This window comes from Mus caroli, chromosome X (assembly GCF_900094665.2).
Source record: "Mus caroli chromosome X, CAROLI_EIJ_v1.1, whole genome shotgun sequence".
Classification (NCBI taxonomy): domain Eukaryota; kingdom Metazoa; phylum Chordata; class Mammalia; order Rodentia; family Muridae; genus Mus; species Mus caroli.
In genome coordinates, this window is record NC_034589.1 from 140,039,269 (window position 1) to 140,060,149 (window position 20,881).

General features: G+C 39.7%; 1 protein-coding gene across 3 annotated transcripts in view; it reads left to right on the top strand.

Annotated features, from left to right (window-relative positions):
- Window positions 1-20,881, top strand: part of Fam120c (family with sequence similarity 120C) — a 121,210-nt gene that overhangs the window by 14,180 nt on the left and 86,149 nt on the right. For 2 of the 3 annotated variants that reach the window (XM_021152990.2, XM_021152992.2), the window contains exon 2: window positions 19,352-19,598. In XM_021152990.2, coding sequence (XP_021008649.1) covers window positions 19,352-19,598 — 247 coding nt within the window. Of the gene's footprint in view, window positions 1-17,795; window positions 17,911-19,351; window positions 19,599-20,881 lie in introns of those variants that run through there. The other variant, XM_029473215.1, reaches the window with a different exon arrangement.

A 20,881-nucleotide genomic window follows, 5' to 3' on the forward strand; every position in this document is an offset into this window, starting at 1 on the left:
TCTTATAGCTAGATTGCTAGTTTCTTTTTCTCCTTGGATACCTGGCTCACCCTTGGGTGAGGCTTCGAATTCCTCTCCTTGGCTTTGGACGTAGAGCTTGAGTCATGTCCTATATACTACTTCCCATTTCTTAGACTCTCTGTTTCCAGGGCTCTTACCATCTCTTTTGTGTGATTTATGATAGTCCTCCAATCTTTATGTCATTGAGATAGTCTATCCTTTGTTACCCCAATTCTCATTTAGAGTGTCACATGGAAACAGTGTCTAGTCTGTCTTTTTCTGCCAGAATTTCTTTGGAAAAAAATGACTAGTAACCCAGCAACTAGTAGACAGTCACTAGTAGCTAGGCTGGTCTCAAACTTGTGATTCTCCTGCCACAACATCCTGATTGCTAGGATTATAGGCATGTCCCTTCATGCATGGTCTCAGCTCTGCACATTTCTGAGTTCTAACTATAGCATAAAAAAATTCTTCTTGCTTGGCAGTTGTCAATATCAAGTGCTAGAGAGGTTGCTCAGCAATTTGGCTGCTCCTCCAAAGGACACAACCTCTTGTAACTCCAATTTCAGGGGTTCTACTGCACTCTTCTGTAGCATGTAGTTTTTGCTACCACACTCCAGGTGGACTGTGCTACAAGCCCCTCCCAGGTTCCCTCAGATCTGCAGATGAAGCGTGTGTGTGTGTGTGTGTGTGTGTGTGTGTGTGTGCGCACGCGCACACACACGCACACACAATCACACTAACCTAATTTTCAACCTGCCTTATGGCTCAATTTCTGGAGCTTCTAATCTCCCATGGCTAACGTGCCCTTCCCAATACTCTTAGTTCAGCACCTAAATCTGCTCTCAGTTTTAGTGGCTCAGTTACCTTCTCCTTGTTCGGCAACCCAAAATGGCCCTCAGCTTTAGTTGCATTTCTAACCTCAGGCCTGGGGAAACGGCCACCCGAGATTTCACATGGCTGGTCACCTTTTCTCCCTCCGAAGCACTGTGAAAATCCTTCTCCCCCACTATGTCTGCTTATTTGCCTGCAGGAACCAGAAGTCCTATCTATTTTGCACAGCTAGTTGGCCTCCAGCATCTTTACAGATGGATCAAGAACCAATCGGGTACTAGGACCTTAGCATCTGAAGAGCACCAGGCACATACCTGTCATACATATATATGCAGACAAAACAGCCATATTTATAAATAAAAAATATTATCTAAAAAAGTCCTTATGAACTCTCACATCCAGCTAAGGTGAATGATACCTTCTCATATAGTACCTGAATCCTCTCTTTCTTCTCTCTTATTTTTCTAGTATTTATGTGTCAAATTATAGTTATCTCTTTTTTTGAGACAAGGTCTCTTTTTGTAGCCCTGGCTGACCTGGAAGTGACTATGTAGGCCACGGTGGCCCTGAACTCACAGAGATCTGCCTGCCTCTGCCTCCTGAGTGCCGAATTATCTTTTTAAATTGGTTCTAAGAGCAGGAATTTGTTTTAGAACTTAACATACTATATAACAAGAATTTAGAACTGGTGTTATGTGTTGATTCTAGGTTAATGAACTCAGACTCCAAATTGTATTACCAAATTCTTGTTTGTGACAACTGAAGTTTTGTTAGCTGTATATAGCAATGTATTGAGTCCTACTTGCTAAAATAGTAAGAGCTACTCTATGGGCTGGGTACCATACATTTAGATGATTTAGTCCGCAGAATCCCCATGTTTACAGATAAGATAAAAATAGTCTTGACATAGTTATTGGCCTCATTGGACTGCTATAACACAAATGGGCTAAGATGTGGACCTTCTACTTGACATCAAAGTCTTTATCTCAAAAGTATAGTTAAATTTTATGACTTCATTTTACTTTACAATACTTTTTCTTATATTTAGTTTATATAAAATAATGTCTAGCAGCATTGATTTTTGAACCACACAATTTGTTCTTTTTTCTACTAGCCATGTCTGGAAGATGAGGATAGCAATAAAAACCATACCACAGACTTTTGAGTGTTCAACAATTTAATAAAATAAAGTACTAGATCGTTATAAGGTACATATAAAAACCATTTGTTACTTTAAGCAAAATAACTTGTGTGCCAAGTTGATGGAACATATATCACCTCATACTTGGATTTTATTATGATTAGGATTTTTTTTTTGAGACAGGTTCTTACTATGGAGCCTTGGCTGTCCTAGAACTCTGTAGACCAGGCTGGCCTTGAGTTCACAAAGATCCACTTGCCTCTGCCTACTGAATGCTGGGATTAAAGATGTGCACCATGTGCCTGGATGATGGTGATTACAAGTTATTAATTGTGTCTGTATGGTGGGGTATTCATGTTCAGAGGACAACTCTTGGGAATTGGTTCTGTCCTTCCACCATGGGATCCAGGAATCAAACTGAGGCTACCAGACTTGTATGGGAAGTAATTTTTCCTGCTGAGCCATCTCACAATCACCTCACTGTAGGCTTTAATTTCAGTGTGGCTTGGTATGCAGGGTTTTCATGATATGTCACTATTCATTCTCTAGCATCATATTCTATTTTTTCTTACTAGGATTATAATTTTTTTCAGTTCAGTTAGCATTTTTGAGTACCTACTTTGTGCCAGAAAACTTGTGCTAAATAATGTGAACAGTGGAATTCATTAATTCCACCAATATTCATTGGGGTCTAGTTGATAATACAAACAAAAACAAAATCCCTAAACAGTACGATTCCTAAGGACACTTTTTTTTCCTGGCACTTGTCATAAGCCTAAGGCCATGGTCAGCAGAAGTGACAGAACCAAGATAAGCATACCAGATACCTAAAACCTTTTACAAAGGCTAAGTCAAAACTTGCTAACTGTTAGCCCGTAGGTCACCTGTGCATAGAGTTTTACATTATCCACACCTTTGTTTGGCTATCATCATATGTATACTATGATTCATATCAGTAGCAAAATTACCATTATCATATCTTACTTTTTTATGGGAGGTGGGGAGAAGGAATATTGTTTTCTCTGATCAGATTAAGTATTCCTTACGATTTGAAGTCAAGTAATGTGTTTGGACTAAATAGTAAGGAATCTGCTTGAATGATTCTGATTTTGTATCGTCATTTATATGAACATATTAGTTTTTCAAGAAATTGGAGTTTGTCATCAACATCTAACAATTATGAAACATTGCCCAAAAAAGTTAGACATTCCAACTATTGTCAACATATTAGATCTTCTAGCACAATGGTTCTCAACCTTCCTAATGCTGTTACCCTTTACTACAGGTCCTCACAGTGTGGTGGCCCCCAACCATAAAATTATTTCTTTCTACTTCATAATGGTAATTTTGATACTGTTATGACTCATAATGCAAATATCTGATATGTGACCCTCAAAGGGGTTGTGACCCATAGGTTGAAGCAATATCCTTTGGACCATCCATAAGGCATTTATTTATTTGCATCTCTATCACTCCATGGTGTCTTCTTGGTATAGTGATACAAAGGGCTTGGTACTCATCATTAATGAAATTGTCTGTTGACTCTCAGTGATCACCTTCTGATACTTATAACTTTATAACTATGTATCTCTTCCCACCTCTGATGTTGGCTGGATCTAGTTACTTGTTTCTAATGAGCAGACTACAACAAAGCCATGAAATGTTTCCAAGCCATAATAAAATTTGATTATAAAATGCTACGGCCCCCATCTTCTTCCCCTTCTTTCCTGCCTCCTCCCTTCATTGTTTGATTACTCTGATGAAGCAAGCTGCCATGTGAGCACGTGTACCCTGTGGTGAGGCTCACATGATAACAAACATGGGGCAGCCTGCAACATCACCAAGTGAGGAACAGCAGCCTTCAACCCAACAGTCTGCAAGAAGCTGGATCCTGCCAACACTTTGGGTATGGTCTTAGAAGTGGATAGTTCCCATTAAGCCTTGATGACTTGATTGTAGCTTGACAATGCAGATGCTATTGAAATAATAAATGTAATTTGAAGTCAATGAGTTTTGGGGTTAATTTGTCATATGGAAATGGATAATTCCATTATTAGTTTTTGTGTTTATACGTTTAAAATAATAGTGTTGATGATGACTTGAAATAGTATACTCATATCAATGTAAAGTTAAAAAAATTATGCAAGAAGAGTCACATACTTAAGATATGTTGATATATCTCCATGGTATAGTATTTGTTAGCTTTGGCAAAGTCTTTAGTTCTTTCTTCAGAATTACAAAATTAAATAAGTAGAACTGGGCATGGTAGCTTACATCTGCACTCCCACCACTTTGGACACTGAAAAAGAGGATTGCTGTGAATATGAGGCCAACCTGGCATGAGACTCTGTCTCAATAAGCCAAAAAGCACAAAACGTAAAGCTCAGTAAAGCACAAAGAGAAGATCATATACTTAAATAAGAAAACTGATGTTTTGTGTGTGAAACTGATCAATTTTCCCATGTATGCAAATTAAATGGGGCTGCTGAAAGACTACAATTTAAGAAACCATTTAAAAATAAACCACTGTAGGAGGGACAGCCAGTGCTGCAAAGCACTTTGAAAACTGGCTTGGAATTCAAATAATCTGTGTTTTAATACAGACAGGATTAAGTGATGCATCCCCAGAAAGCAATAATTTATTAAGGGAAAATACCTAGGGGCCTCCAGTAAGCAGTGGTTTTGTTAAATAATTTCTGTTGAGTACAATTATACCATAAACAAGTATTTGTGAAGATAGAAAACTACTGTTGTTTCGTATATGTTAAAGATGGTGGTTAAACATTTATGGGACAAATAGTGCCCAGATGTTCAGTTCTTTGTGAAGCTTTACAAAGCAACCACAGAAGATAATAAATACTACCCACACAGATGTACATTTAGTTTCATTTTAGCAAGTGTATCCTGCAGTGTGGTCCAGACCTACAGCAGTGCACCATCTGGAATCTTGTTAGGCAAAATTTCAGACTCTGAGACTGAGGGCGACTTCTGACCCAGCAGCTAGTGAAGACCATCTACCCAATAACTTGTAAAGCACTGAGTCCTACCAAGAATCTCGAGAGTGTGGCTGGAACCAGACTTACTAAGTCAGAAAAGAAAGGGGAGGGGAGATACATTTCAGCCATGTAACCAGCTGATGAAGATTCATGATACTGTTGTATTTAGATACAACCAATATGTTAAGAATCTTGATGTATCAGGTGAGCACTCTGGAGAGGCAGGCAATCTCTGTGAGTTTGAGGCCAGCCTGGTCAACAGTGAATTCCATGACAGCCAAAGCTACACAGAGAAAACCCTATCTCGAAAAGAAAACAGAAAAAGAACAATAAAGAATTTCAATGTAAACTCTGCTGTGGTGGCAAGTGCTTGTAATCTCAGCATTGGTGGACAAAGGCAGGAGGATTGTTGGCAATTTGAGGGTAGCCTGGGCTAAACAGCAAGGGCAGAATCATTCAGGGCTATATAGGAAAAGCCCGTGTCATGAGGATCAACAATATCAACTAACTACTACCCCCCCCCCGCCGCCCCCAGAACTGTGTCTCTAGTTGCATATGTAGCAGAGGATGGCTTAGGCGGCCATCAATGGGAGAAGAGGACCTTGGTCTTGCGAAGATCATATGCCCCAATACAGGGGAATGCCAGGGCCAGGAAGTGGGAGTAGGTGGGTTGGGGAGCAGGGCAGGGGGAGGGTATAGGTGACTTTCAGGATAGCATTTGAAATGTAAATGAAGAAAATATCTAATAAAATAAATAAAGAAAGGAAAGGGGGAAGGAAAGAAAGCAAGAAAATTGAAGCCTGTCAGTTAAATCTAGAAGTACCTGAAATAATACCTGAATTTTGTGTGTTGGAAAAACCTGTCAAGTGTGGTGGTGCATATCTTCAATCCTGGCACTAAGGAGACAGGAGCAGGCAGAAACAAACACCTGCTCCCATGGGACTGGAGTTAACTGATGGTTGTGAGCTATCTGTAGAGAACTAGGACTCAAACCTAGGTCCTCTAAAAGAGCAGCCAGTGGTCTTAACTGTTGAGCCATTTCTAGCCGGTGTACCTCACGTTATAATATAAAAAACATTAAGACCTGAAGACCTTCGCAGTTAAGAGCATCAGGCTTCTCATTCTAAGGAGAGTGTCTTTTGTTTTTTGTTTTTTAAAATGTAACAGTTGAAATTGTCTGAGGTTTTTGTTGTTGGGTTTTGTTTGTTTGTTTTTGAGACAGGGTCTCGGGGTCTCGCTATGTAGCTCTGTCTCTCCTAGAACTCACTCTGTAGACTAGGCTAGCTTCAAACTCCCAGAGATCCATCAGCTTGCCTCTGCCTCCCAAATGCTGGGATTAAAAATGTGTGCCACTACATCAGCTTTTCTAGATTTTTGTTTTTGTTTTTTTGGTTTTTTTTCTGAGGCAAAGTGTAACTGTAGACCAGGCTGGCCTTGAACTCATAGATCCACCTGCCTGTTTCCTGAATGCTCAGATTAAATACATGCACCACCAAGCCTGGCAATTGTCTGTTTTTTAAACATTATTATAGCTTTGTGTGTGTGTGTGTGTGTGTGTGTGTGTGTGTGTGTGTGTGTGTGTGTGTGTGTNATATGGAGAATATAAAACATTGGAACTTCCTGGGACTGAGATGTGCTTAAAGTCTTTGTTGTAAATGTTGCTTCGTTTCCTCTGATGAAGTGATGTGATGATTCTTCATAGCAGAAGTGTGTGTGTGTGTGTGTGTGTATGAGTGTGCAGGTGCCTATGGAAGGCAAAAGAAGGCATTGAACCCTAGCAGCTGGAGTTACAGGTGTTTGTGAGCCACTGACATGGGTGCAGAGATTTGAACTCTGCTCCTCAAGACTGAGCAGCAAGCATGTTAGCAATCAAGCCATCTCTCCAGCTCCAGTTGTCTTTTATTTTTAACAAATTTTCACTTTTGATTTATGTGTATGTATGTTTTATCTGCATGTATGTATGCTACATGTGTACCTTCTGTTGAAGTAGGCCAGAAGAGGTCATTGGATCTCTTGGAACTGAAGTTATGGAAAGCTATAAGCTACCATGTGGGTGCTGACAATCAAACCCAAGTCCTCTACAATACCATCAGGTCCCTAAAACCACTGAGCAGTCGTCTCCATCCTCACTTGTCTGTTTTAAAACTCAAGTGTTTAACCCATGAACCCCAGTTTAACCTGTAAACCCCAGTATGTTTGTTGCTCTATGTATTTTTAACACCCAGAAAACACAATTTGCAAATGATATTTCTGGAAATTGACTTTTTTTTACTCAATTTATTCATTCATGTTAGCTAGGTGTCTTCCGTAAGCATTTATAGCCCCTAGTTCAAGAACCCTTAGACCAGTGGTTCTCAGCCTTCCTAATGCTGTGATCCTTTAATACCATAAAATTGTTTTTGTTGTACTTCATAACTGTAATTTTGCTACTGTTATGAATCATCAGGTAAATATCTAATATCTAATATGCAGGACGTCCGATATGTGTCCCCTATGAAAGGGTTGTTCGGCCCCCAAAGGGGTCTTGACCTACAGGTTGAGGACCAGTGCCTTAGAATATCTTATTTCAACTCCCCTTTCCCATTCTGTGTCTTAAGTCTTTCCTCTAAGATGGAAGGTTTTAATATTGGAGAAAGTGGTATACAACAAGGTCAGAAAATTGTATTTTCTTTGGTGTTACTTTAAATAATTTATTATACTGTTTTCATAGTCCTGTCTGAAGATACAAATGACTGTAATAATTATGCCACAGACAGGCTCACAGCCTAGTTATACTTTATTGCCTGATTTTTATTATATTGATAAAAAATGGATGTTTCCCAGTTACTTATATTAGAGAGATAATATACTTGGTATGAAAGAAAATAGTCTTAAAATAAGAATTCAAGTTCTGCCCTGTAACTAGCTATGTGATTTGGGCCAAGTTAATAAAAAGTTTCAAGCTTCATTTGCCCCTGTTTAAGGGAAGGACGGGGGATTAATGACATAACTGTCATTTCAACAGGATTAGAAGGATAAACAGATGACCCTTTCACTATATAGCCCAGGCTGACCTTGAGCTTGTTCCTTAGCCTCCTGAGTGCTGCACTTAGGAGCACATGCTATTGTGCCCAGCTTAAATATGTCTTCAATTGGGAAGTCCCGAGTCCCACCTAAATATCAGTCTCAACAATATCAGCTCTCTAAGAGCAGAGATTTTGGTTCGATGCTGTATCCACCAAATGCAGATCTATTCCAGATGCACTACTTGATTGTTGACTCAAGCTCTTGAAGTTTAAGTATAATAATAGAATACACATTTCAATAGATTATCAAAGTTTAGAGTAAGTAGTCACTTGAGAGTCTTTAGTGAAGTTAATGAGAGCATCAGGCTCATACCTGTTAGTTTCTTGGCCTTCCCATGGGTTATAAAGAAATTCAGACACTTTTGAAGTTCCTTTTGGAAACATCATACAATATCTGTAGCCATCTGCCCCATAGCATTGTGTGCTACTTCTCTTACTCTTGAATGGATAAGGATCCTGGAGGAAAGGCAAAACAAAAACACCTTTAAAAGAATATACCTTCATTCCCAACACAAAACAGAATCTACTATCTTAGAATGCCTTCTCATTGACAGTGATAGCAGGTAAGGCCAGTATTTTGTCACTGCTTTGAAACATTTTCATGGTGTGTTCCTTGGTCATGGGCAGAACGACTTGTCTACCAAACCCACAAAACATACATTCAGTCTAAAGCACTCTTACTGACGACTGTGTTGTTATCATAGTTGGCATCTTATTTATGAATTGCCCAGTCCTCATCTGGATCAACCATCATTGCTAACATCTAAGGAAGCATATGTGACATAATATTAGTGTGTTTTCATCTTTTTCTCTCCCCCATTCCTTCCTGTTCTTCCTTTCCTCTTCTTTCTCTTATTCATTTGTTAGTTTGTTCAGTCATGGAATCTCATTGTGTAGCCCTGGCACCCTGGAACTCACTGTGTAGACCAGTCTGTCCTTGAACTCACAAAGATCTTCCTGTTTCAACTTTCTGGGTGCTGGGATTAAAGACAGTAACAACCATGCTGGGCCTCACCTCCTAAATGTAGCAGCTGAAATCTCAAGAGAGGGTCTTGATCATTCCAAAGGGCAGGTTGGCATCCTAGTTTCTTTGCATGTTAGATTTAGCAGTAGAATTCTTTCCAGGTGAGGGATTGCAGATGCTTGAAGCCGTATCTGTAATCTCAATGAGGGATTTTAGGACCAGATCAATATTCTGTTAGTATGAATCATTACATCTGCAAACATTTTGAACATTATGATCATTTACAAGTATAAATGGAGATGTAACTCTGTTGTGAAGTAATTATAGAGTATGCACGCGCGCGCGTGTGCGCGCGCACACACACACACACACTCAGACACTCTCCAAATAGAACGTCTGTATTTCTGGCCTGTGGCTGCATGGGGAATTTGTCCAAATCATGCAGCTCTGACTTCACAGATTCTTGTCTTTTACTCACACACAAACAAAACAACAACAACAACAAACCCACATCCTGATTGACACACTTTGGTTAGCAAGAACAGTAGCAAGAAGCAAAACTACAGAAGCCAAAAAGCAAGGTTAGTACATTTAGGGACCTCCTGGATCCTAGAACTATAGACTAGGTCTGTGTTCCCATTTTGGCAGGTGATAGGGTCTTTGTGCTAGATTGTAAGATCAGAATGGTGCTTCTGAAATGGTGTAAGTTGTGCCAAGCTCTCAGGGCCTGTTACAGCTCTAGCTGACAATGTTCTGGTCTTCCATACAGTAAACTAATATTCATTTAATGATGACTGAATAGTGCTATTGCTCATTTTTATAAATTTCACAAAAGTTCCAAAACACATAAAGCACAGCTTCTCCCAGGCCCATGTTTTAAGAACTAAATGAATGAATGAAAAAGGAACTTCAAACCTCCAGGCCAACGTCATCTGGTAAATTCATGGTCAGTTCAACAGTACTTCTCCTTGCCCTGATGCTAGATTATTTGCAGCTGTATATCTGAACGTCTGATGGAAGAGCTGGAGAGGATTCGTCAACTGTAAATACCGGAGGATGCCTTAGGAGAATATCAGTCATTTGTCTAGCCTCTTTAGGAGCTGTTGTATTTCTGATGGTTTTTAAGAGGGATTTAATCTTGGATTGAACTTGAAATTCTCATAGGTTTTCTCCATCCATTTATTTCCAAGGCTGAGGGAGCCTCTCAGGTAGTAATGTTGCTGCTATGTGATCTCCATTGTTTTGGGCCTGAGAGAAAGGGGGAAGTGGGGCAAGACCATGAGGCACAGACATGGACAGAAGTGACAGGGTGATGCCTTATTGTCTATTGTTTCTAATGTATGCTATTATTTGTGTGTGTGTGTGTGTGTTTGGTGTGTGTGTACGTACACATGCTTGTGGGCACACATGCAATGGTGCAAGTGTGGATGTTAGAGGACAGCTTTTTGGAGATGATCGTCTCCTTCCACCTCTTTGTGGGTTCCAGAGATGGATCTCAGCTTACCAGGTTTGCAGAGCAAGCACCTGTACCTGCTGAGCCATGTTGCTGAACCTCATCCCTTGTTTGTTTGTTTGTTGATGTTGTTTTGCTATTTGTTTGTTTGCTACATTGTAAGTATTACCTTGGGGTTCCTGTTCAAAACAAAGTCCCAGCCAGCTGCACTGACCTCTTCAGGGGATAGATAGGTCCAGGAGATGAGGAGAAGTTACTTTTCATTGACCCCCTCCTATATTGTTTGGCTTTCTCCTGTATTCTCATTTGGCCTTACACTTTATCTATTTACTTATTTCTGTTATACTAGGGTGGGACCTAGGGTTCTTCACATGATAGGCAAATGCTGTACCATGTAGGTGCCCGCTCAGCCCTTTTCTTTCATCCTTCCTTTCTTCTTTCTTCCCTCCTTTCCTTCTTGTCTTTCTCTCCCCTCCCTCCCTCCCTCCCTCCCTCCCTCCCTCCCTTTCTTTATTTGATATAGCATCCCACTCTGTGCAGCAAGCTGGTTGGGAATTTACTCAGCAGTCATAGCAATCCACCTTTCTCAGCCTCCCGAGTGCTGGGAGTACAGCTATGAGTTGCCAGGCCTAGTTCCCCAGCCTACCTCTTACTTTTGATTTATTATTTGTTTGTGTATTGAGACATAGTCTCACTGTGTATCCCTGGCTGGCCTAGAACTTAGTATATAGCTCAAACTTGCCTTGAATTCACAGAGGGCCACCTGTCTGTGCCAGCTGAGCACCAGGACTAAAGTGCACCACCATGCCCAGCTTTGTTTTGTTATTTTATTTTATTTTATTTTTTTTTTTTTTGTTTTTCCAGACAGGGTTTCTCTGTATAGCCCTGGCTGTCCTGGAACTCACTTTGTAGACCAGGCTGGCCTCGAACTCAGAAATCCGCCTGCCTCTGCCTCTCAAGTGCTGGGATTAAAGGCGTGCACCACCATGCCCAGCTGTTTTGTTTTGTTTTATTTTTGAGAATACTTGCAAAGTTGTCCAGGCTGGCTTTGAACTTATACTATAGCCTAAGGAGAACTTTTAACAACCTCAAGCTTTAGCCTCTACAATAGTTAGGATTATAGGCCCATACTAGCAAGTACAGTGTGTGTGTGTGTGTGTGTGTGTGTGTGTGTGTGTGTGTGTAAAACATTGTCATTATGTAATTTCTATATGTACATCTGTGTGTGTGTATATATATATATATACACATATACATATATATACATATATATATACACACATATATATACTTTTATCATCTCCACACTCCCTCTGTTTTCTCTGTCCCCACTTTTCTTTCCACTGTCCCCTTTTCTATCCCCCAAATAATCCCTCTTCTACTTTTATGCCTTTGTGTTTTTCTTAATGTGGCCTATTTCATTTGATATGATTCTATTTTCACCCAATTTCTACAAATGACATGGTTTTGTTCTTTATGGGTGGATAATTCTCCACTGCTTGTGTGTGTGTGTGTGTGTGTGTGTGTGTGTGTGTGCATGCATCAATGGGTATTTCTTTACCCATTCTTTCATTGATGGTCATCTTGGCTAATTCCATAACTTGCCAGTTACCAACAATGCTAGGAAAAAAATGGCTCTGCCCATATTTCAGCTCTGGCAACTTTTATTACTTCTGATATAGCTGAATCCTATAATAGTCCAATTTTTAGTTTTTTTAAGGTCCTCTATACTGTTATCCAAAGTGCCTGCACTAATTTACATGCCTACTTACTCTGTATAAAGGTTCCTTTTTTCTCATATCCTCACCAACATTTCTTGTTTATTTTCTTAATGATAATTATTCTAACTGGGGTGATACGGATTCTTCATATAGTTTTGATTTGTATTTTCCAGATGGAAATAAGTGTTCAAGTAAGTAGAAAATTGGAACTTCAGTGCAGTATTGGTAAGATTGTCAAATAATATGACCACTATGGAAAACACTGTGGAGATTCCTCAGAAATTAAAAATGAAGCGACCTTAATCTACTTCCTGGCATACATCTTAAAAATTGAAAGCAAGAGCTCAAATATTTTTATACCTATGACCAAAGCAGCATTATTAATGGTAGCAAAGAGATTGAAACTATCCAGAAGTCTCTCATCAATGGCTGAATAGTTAAATAAATGCAGTGTATGTTTGCAGTGGGAATGTTCTCCAAGTTAAAAAAGGAAAGAAATCCCATCGTATGCTATAACATGGATAAGCTTAGAGGACATCATGCTAAGAGAAATAGGCTAGTCACTGTAAAATTCCATTTATGTATGGTATGTAAAGTTGGCAAATGAATAGAACCAGAAAATAAAGCTGAAGGGAGAAAGGGGGAGTTGTTTGGCTCTGGAGTTTTAGTTTTCATGATAAAATGTTGTGGATATCTTTTGTACAACAATGTGATTATCATTAACACATCTAAATGATATATTTGAAAATTGCTAAGATGGAAAAGTGTGATTTTTTCACAAGTAAAATAAAATATAAAAATGGAGTGTTAGTAGATGAGACATGTTTGATTTAATATTGATAATTAAATTGCTAATGACCTGGGTTTGATTCCCAGCATGCCCATGTCAGCTCACAACCATGCAGACTCAGAGGATCCAACCTCTCTTCTGTTATCTGTGTTGAGTCCTTGCACATGGTACACAGGCATGCATGTAGACAAGACACTCATATGTATAAATAAAGGGTTTTTTTTCCATAATGAGAAATTAGCCACCATCATACTAATCTGTCTTCTGGATGTAGCTCTGTGGTCTTTGCTGCCCTCAAATTTGCGATGCTATTGTCCTTATGTCCACATGCTAAATTACAGACTAGAGCCCTCCATACCTAGCTGGAAAAATATTCTCCCCTGTGGAAGGCAAGTACCATAAATTCTAGCCCAAGCCCTTGCCATAGTGCTGATTTTTGATGGTCTTATTATGCTGTCCATGTTAACCACTAACTTGCTCTATAGCCCAAGGAGGTCTTGAACTTGTGATCCTCCTGCCTCAGCTCCTATCTAAATGGTATTACAGATCTATGCCACCAGGGCCAGGTAAAAGAATTTCTTGAAGTGAGGTTTAAGGAGCTCTGTGAATACAGCTAAATTTGAATCCAGGCTCTACTTTAAAAAATAAAATTTCATAGATCATAAAATTTGCCATTTTGAAGTGTGTGGTTGGTACATTCACAGTTATGTAACTATTATTATTGTTTAATTCTAGATCACTTTTATAACCTCTAAAGGAAACCCAGCACCCATTTGCAGCCACTGTTAACCCTTTTCACCAGTTCCAGTCAATCTTTTTATTTTTTTCCAGCTCAATACGTTTATCTATTCAGGGAATTTCATATACTATTTGGCTTTTGTGTCTGACTTGTTTCCCTTGCACAATGTTTTATTCCTTCTTGTGGGGGTTGTTGTTTTGATATTTGGAGACAGCATCTCAATACCTTGCCCAGGCTCACCTCAAGCTCATGACCCTGCTACATCTTCCTGACACTAGAATTGCAGATGTGTACTGCCACACTTGCCTTAGCATGTTTTAAAGATCCCTTTACATTGTAGCATCCACACTTTATTCCATTTTGTGGCTGAATGATAGTCCCTTGTATAGTTTTATACCACCATACCACATTTTTATTATTTATTCATTGTTGGACACTTAAGGTGTTCTTTGTTTATGACTATTTTGCATAATTCTGTTATGGCTATTCATGTATCTTTCTGATACAGTCATAGATTTTCCAATCTTTTTTCATAATTTATTTTTATTCACTTTACATCCCATTCCCAGCCCCCTTCCTCCTCTCCTCCCAGTCCTGCTCTTACAACCCTGCCCCACCATTATTCCCTCATCTTCTCAGAGAAGGGAACCTGAGCATCTTTCAAGGCCCTATTTTAATTCTTTTGAGTTATGTCTTGCAATAAATTTACTAGATCATGAGGTAATTGTTTAGTCATTTGAGGACCTCTTAGACTCTTTTTCATAGTGGCTGCACCAGCTTACATTTCTTGTCTGTCTGTCTGTTGCTATTGTTTGTTTCTTCTGATTAATTTTAATTTCTTTTGAGATAAGGTATCACGTAGCCCAGGCTGGCGTCAAACTTAGTATGTAGCTGAGGATGTCCTTTAACTCCAGATTATCCTGCATCTTACCCCTACATGCCTAGAATATAGGTGTTTATGGTTGACTTCTGTTTTGTCTTATTACATAGTCTAGGTTGGCCTTGAACTCATGATTCTCCTACTCTTGAGTACTAGTATTACAAGTATGTGCTACAACGCCCAGCTTGGGGATTCCAGTTTGTCTACTTTCTTGCCAACACTCATTTTTCAGATTACAGTTATCCTAGTGGGAGCTAACTCACTTCTCATTATGATTTTGATTGGCAGAAAGTAGGTGTCTGTGGGTTTCCAACCCCAGTTGGATCATCTGCAGTACAACCTTTACAGCTAAGGCTCAGGGAGCACGATGGAAAAGGGGGCAGAAAGATGGTAAGATCCAGATGACCAGGATACCTGCTATTAGAGTATCTTTCTCAACATGACAGAGAAGTTGCACTTGTGAGACCTCAACAATGTGGTTTTGTAAACAGGACCTGAATAATGGCAACACCAATCAACATGTCAGTGTGGATGGGTAAAGTTTCACAGGGCCCTGCCTTAGATGAAGAGCAGCAAGTAACTAATAGGTACCGAGAAAGGGAGACTCAGTCTTCTCCAGAGATGAGGTTATAGTTTTTCTAAACCCAAATAGTATGCCCTAAACACATATACAGACGGTGATACTAAATATTCTTAAAAGGTGTGAGAGACAGAGGGAAAAGGAAAGAGGGAGGTGGGGGCATAGTATATAGAGAATTTGGGACTGTCAACTATTTCATGTGCTCCATTGGAGATCTCAGAACACAGTCCAACAAACAAGGGTTACTGTAATAAGCTGAGTTCAGTGCACTGCCTTTAGAGGCAGGTGGATTTCTCTGTTTGAGGCCAGCCTGGTCTACAAAGTAAGTTCCAGAACACCCAGGGCTCACAGAAAATCCCTGTCTTGGAAAAAAATGATACCAACCCAGCCACAAAACCTTTGGGCTACAATTTTTCCTGCCTGTAGTGTGTTCTAGGACAGGAGCCTAGCATAATTTTTATCAGAGACTTCATCCAGCAGCTGATGAGAACAGATGCAGAGTACCACAGCCAAACATTAGGAGGAGCTTGGGGAGTCCTGCACAGGAGGGGAAGGAAGGATCAGAGGGACTAGAGCAATCAGGGACACCACAAGAACACGGGCCACATAGTCAACTTGACCCTGGGACTAAAGTGGGATCACAGATATCATGGGTCTTACTTAGGTCCTCTGCATAGGCATTATGGTTGTATAGTTTGGTGTTCTTGTGGGATTCCTGACAGTGAGAGCCGGGGCTGTCTCTGACTGCTTCTCCTGCTTGTGGGATTCTTTCCCTGCTACTGGGTTGCCTCCTTCAGCCTTGACATGAGAATATGTGCCTGGCCTTATTGTAGCTTGTTATGTTGTATTTAGTTGTTGTCGCTGGGAGGCCTGCTCTTTTCTGAGGGGAGGTGGATCTCAGGGAAAGCAAAGATGGGTTTAGAAGAGACTAGGGGGGAAGGGTGGAGGGAAAATTGCAGTTGGTATGTAATAAATGAGAGAATAATAAAAAATTCACATTGATAAAGGTGACTAAGTAAAATAGAAATTTCTCTTGAAGTATTTGTAGAGGTTTGGAAACATAATATAAAAGGAATAAGTTATGTGAATTTTATGACATAAAATTCTGCTTCATTGTAAAATATAATTATTTTGAAATAAAAGGTTGCTATAATAATGTCTCATGATGTTATTTAAAGTTTAGTATGTAAGAGATAGATAGGTTTGAAACAGGGCCTAGAGCATAGTACATAATTAATAATTAATATCGCTTTGCTACCTGAGATGTACTCTGGGCATGCATCTGCTTTAGGAGTCAGATGTTGAGCTAATGGTGCTTGGTGGTAGGCCTTTCTAAGTATTCTATGCCACTTGTTTCTTATGCATAGACCTTAGAAACAAAGAAGTAAGATAGAACTTGGAGTGGGCTGGAGAAATAGCTCAATAGTGAACACTGTCTACTCTTTCAAGAAACCCTGCTTTGAGTCCCATAACCCATATCGTGGCCAACAACCATCTGTTTGGGGCATCTACTGCCCTCTTTTGGCCTCCAACTGTTACAAACACAATTTTTGGACAGATAGACATGGCAAGCAAAAGACTCATGTACATAAAATAAGAATAAAAAAAATGATAGAATATGTGGTTTTTGAAAATTGGTGATGATGGGTTTTCAGTTTGATTCTATGCCTATCTGATCTGTCTTAGTCTTGTAAGACCGAAGACGCTGTGTGTATGTGGGGGTGGAGATGAGTAAAGAAAGGTGCTTGCCACTAAACCTAATCATCGCTGATTTGAGTCTCTTCGACTCAGTGAGTGGAAAGAGAAGAACTCCTGCAAGTTGTCATAGAACCTCTACACACATGCTGAAGGATGTCCACCCCAAATAAATACATTAATGAAAGTAAGTGATAGAAAATGTAGGAAAAATGAAGACAGGAGAATCACCAAGGAGTTTGTCTAAGAAGAAGCAGGCCTATGGAAATAGCTGGAACATTACAGAAGGCACTAAGGTATTTTAGGCAGAGAAACTATGTGTCCAAGCTCAGGGGTGCAAGAGTCATCTTGGAAACAGGTTGGCATGGAGTCTTGGGGCATTGTGAGAAAGACTTGTGAGATTTTTTTTATTTTGATATTTTCCTTTATTCTACTCCAGAATACGTAGTGAAAATGTCCCATGCTTGGAAGCTTGAGTCTTTTGTTGTAATCCTGGTTCTGTTGCAAGTTAGGTAGGTAGTCCTGCCTCAGCATGCATCCTCTCTAGATCTTAGTTGTCTATGAAGTAAAGAGAGTAAGTGGATTAATTTAGTAGTTCCTAAGGTGGAAAGTATATTGAAAATACAAGTGTTTGGATAATAGGAATTGTTATAGTACACCAGAGTTGAAGGATATTAAGAAGTTGATTTATTTGTTTGCTTTTTTCAAGACAGGGTTTCTCTGTGTAGTGCTGGCTATCTTGGAACTCACTTGTAGCCCAGGCTGGCCTGTCTCTGTCTCCCTTCTGAGTGCTGTCATTACAGGTATATGCCACTGCTGTTGCTGCTGCTGCTGCTGTCACTGCCGCTGCCGCTGCTGCCACCACCACCACTGGGCTGAATGTTTCTGGTTTTGTTTTTAACTCTCTTAAGTGATTGTCATTTATATTCCTAGAGTTCGAGGATCCACCAGATTAAAGATCATTAGTACTGCCATATCTGATTGTGCAGAAAATCCCAACTCTGATGCCTACTTGGACAACTAGTGAGACCCTGTCTCAAAAAATTTTAAAGGTCTGTCATTCACAAAGCTCCGCATTCAATCCATACTACCACATACACACAGAAAGTCTATAGTTATTCACCTGGTAAGATGATGTGAAACTACAGCCCTAGTTACTCAGGAAACAGACAAGAAGATCACTTGAGCCAATGACTCAGCCTTGGCAAGATAGTAATATACCTTTCCTCCCTGTCCTTACCCCCAATAATCACAAGTCCTTGGCTTTCTGCGGTTAAAATCACTTGGGCTATGGTATAATCATCTTCAACCAGGCTGAAAGTTGTGCCATAGAGTAAGAATGTTAGTGACAGTATAACCCAGGTTGCTGTTTTCTAGGTCTTTGGCTCTGAGCATGACACCTCTATTTTCCAAGTCTGAATTTCTTCATCTATATGATTGAATTTATAATGCCTGTCTAAATAGAAGAAAATCAATAAGGAAGACCAACGGGTGGATACTTCATTCCTCTTTAGAATAGGGAACAAAATACACCAAATAGAACATGTGTAGCAAGGGTACTTAATAGTTTATCTCTAGCTCCATAAAAAAAAATAGTGCTGTTAGGAGGGTGCTTGTTGCAGCAGTGGTACATATTCTGGATTTAGTTCAGCTTAAGTTGTATCTTGTGTCACTCATAGGACTTTGAGGTTAGCCAACCTTTTACAACTTAGCTTCTCTCTTTTTAAAATGGAGTAAGGTTTTTGACCCTCGTCAATTAGAAACAACCTCTGTGGGTTCCCTCTGGGGAACCCTGCTAGAAACTTTCCTTTTGGAAGTATCCTCTCCTTCCTAAAAGATGGGGGTGGAGGAGGAACACCAAACACTGTGAAAGGGAGGTGGTGGTATGTTGGACCTTGGTATAGTTTCTTTCACTTACTTTGAGCAGTTAACAACTGTTTGTAACTCCAGTTCCAGGGCATCCAGTGATTTCTGACTTCCATGGGTACCTCCATGAACTGGTACATACATGTTCAGCATACACGTAAAATAAATAAATAGATAAATAAATAAATAAATAAATAAATAAATAAATAAATTTTAAGAATTGATAGATGAACTAAGATTTCCATTTACACCTCTGAGTACCTTCATTCATATATACCTTGCCATGATTGTTCTGGTAAGATTATAAAGGTAGAATGTGCACAGATCATAGCTACGGAGAAATAAATGATTTTAGTGGTTTTCTTATGAAAATCTCTGTTATGGTTTCAAATAAACACAAGTAATGTATAGTGTATTGATTTCATGACTTCAGGGTTGGACAGTTAGTAACCACATGTACAGGCATAAACATGTTCTAAGCTGATATATGGTTGGCTTATTTTGTTCTCTTTGGCCACAGATAATCTTAAGTTTTATCTTTATAAATTAGGTGCTAACTTTTCTGATTTCCAATTATATACAGATCAATTTCTGTGTCATGACAGATTCTCTTTTTTTCTCTCCTAGGTCTTTCAGAGCCTTGAAGACCACCATTTGGAAGTGGTGGCTTTTTTCAGGGAGAATGGCTTTCATGGTCTTCTTGCTCATGACTCTGAGTATGCGCTCTACAATATTCCATCTTACTACAGTTCCCATGCACTGAAGCTGAGCTGGAATGGCAAGAACCTTACAACCAACCAGTTCCTGATGCAGGAAGTGGCCAAGCAGCTGGGTTTGAAGCGAATGAATTTTCCCATATTTGCTGCGCTGCTTGGTAGGTAGTCAAAAGCAGAGATCCGGTGGTTGGTAAAGTTTCTTCTTGCATTGATAAGATAGGCAGACTGGAGGGATCTAGCCTGGCAATGCTGGGTTTGCCTTTTTAGAGTCCTCATGCTGGTTTGGGATGTAGCTCAGTGGGTAGTATGTATATTTATCATGCATGTGGCCCTGTGTGGGTGTGGTATAACATGCCTATAATTTAGCACTCAGGAGGTAGCAACACAAGGATCAGGAGTTTAAGACCACCCTTGGCCACATAGTCAAGACCAGCCTGTTCTCACACCATAAAAAAGCAATGGGCACTTGATGCCCACTGCACTTACTCTCACATGTTATTCCATCCACTCACCTACCTTTTTTTCTTTCTTTTTTCTTGTTTTTGAGCAGGGAATCATTGCATTGCTTAGGCTGGCTTCATTTATAAGATCCTCTTGTGTTATCCTTTCTAGTTCTGGGCTTGCAGGCATGCATCATTACACCCAACTTTCAGGCTTTCTATTAAAAATGCATTTCAAAGTAAATTATAGAATTGATGACATTTTGAATTGGTTTTCCAAGTGTTGACAGCAGGAACGTAAATAGGCTAGCCTTGTGACCTCTGCCCTAAAAGTCCAAAGAACATCACTTTGGGTAATCTAATTGAATCAGCCCAAGTTTCAGAATTAGATTTTGTTCAAATCACTGAAGTTATGCTTCCCTGGATTTAGTTTTGTCATCTCAGAATTGGAAATGGTACTATCCCATGGTGTTATTCATGAGATGAAGTGATGTAAGATATGCAAAGTGCCTTGCACTTTTCAGTAATTTATTATTACAAAATAAAGGCAGTATAACTATGTAATAGTTATCAATTACTTAGGATAATGGGTAGTACCATGTGTTTGGGAGTCAGACAGTCCTGACTTTTTGTGCTAGTATAGACCTACCTTGGGCCAAGTCACTAAACTTGTTTGAATCTTAGTTTCTTTGTCTATAAAATAGGGAGAAAACTGTGAGGCTTGATCATTGTAAAGGAGATCATGTAACACATATGATACAGAGTAGGAAATCAGCACATAAAAAGTTACTATATGCAGTAGCTGGATATAAAATTAACTCAAATAAATCAATGGCCTTTCTCTACACAAATGATAAATGGACTGAGAAAGAAATTAGGGAATCAAGCCGGGTGGGGTGGCACACGCCTTTAATCCCAGCACTTGGGAGGCAGAGGCAGGTGGATTTCTGAGTTCGAGACCAGCCTGGTCTACAGAGTGAGTTCCAGGACAGCCAGGGCTA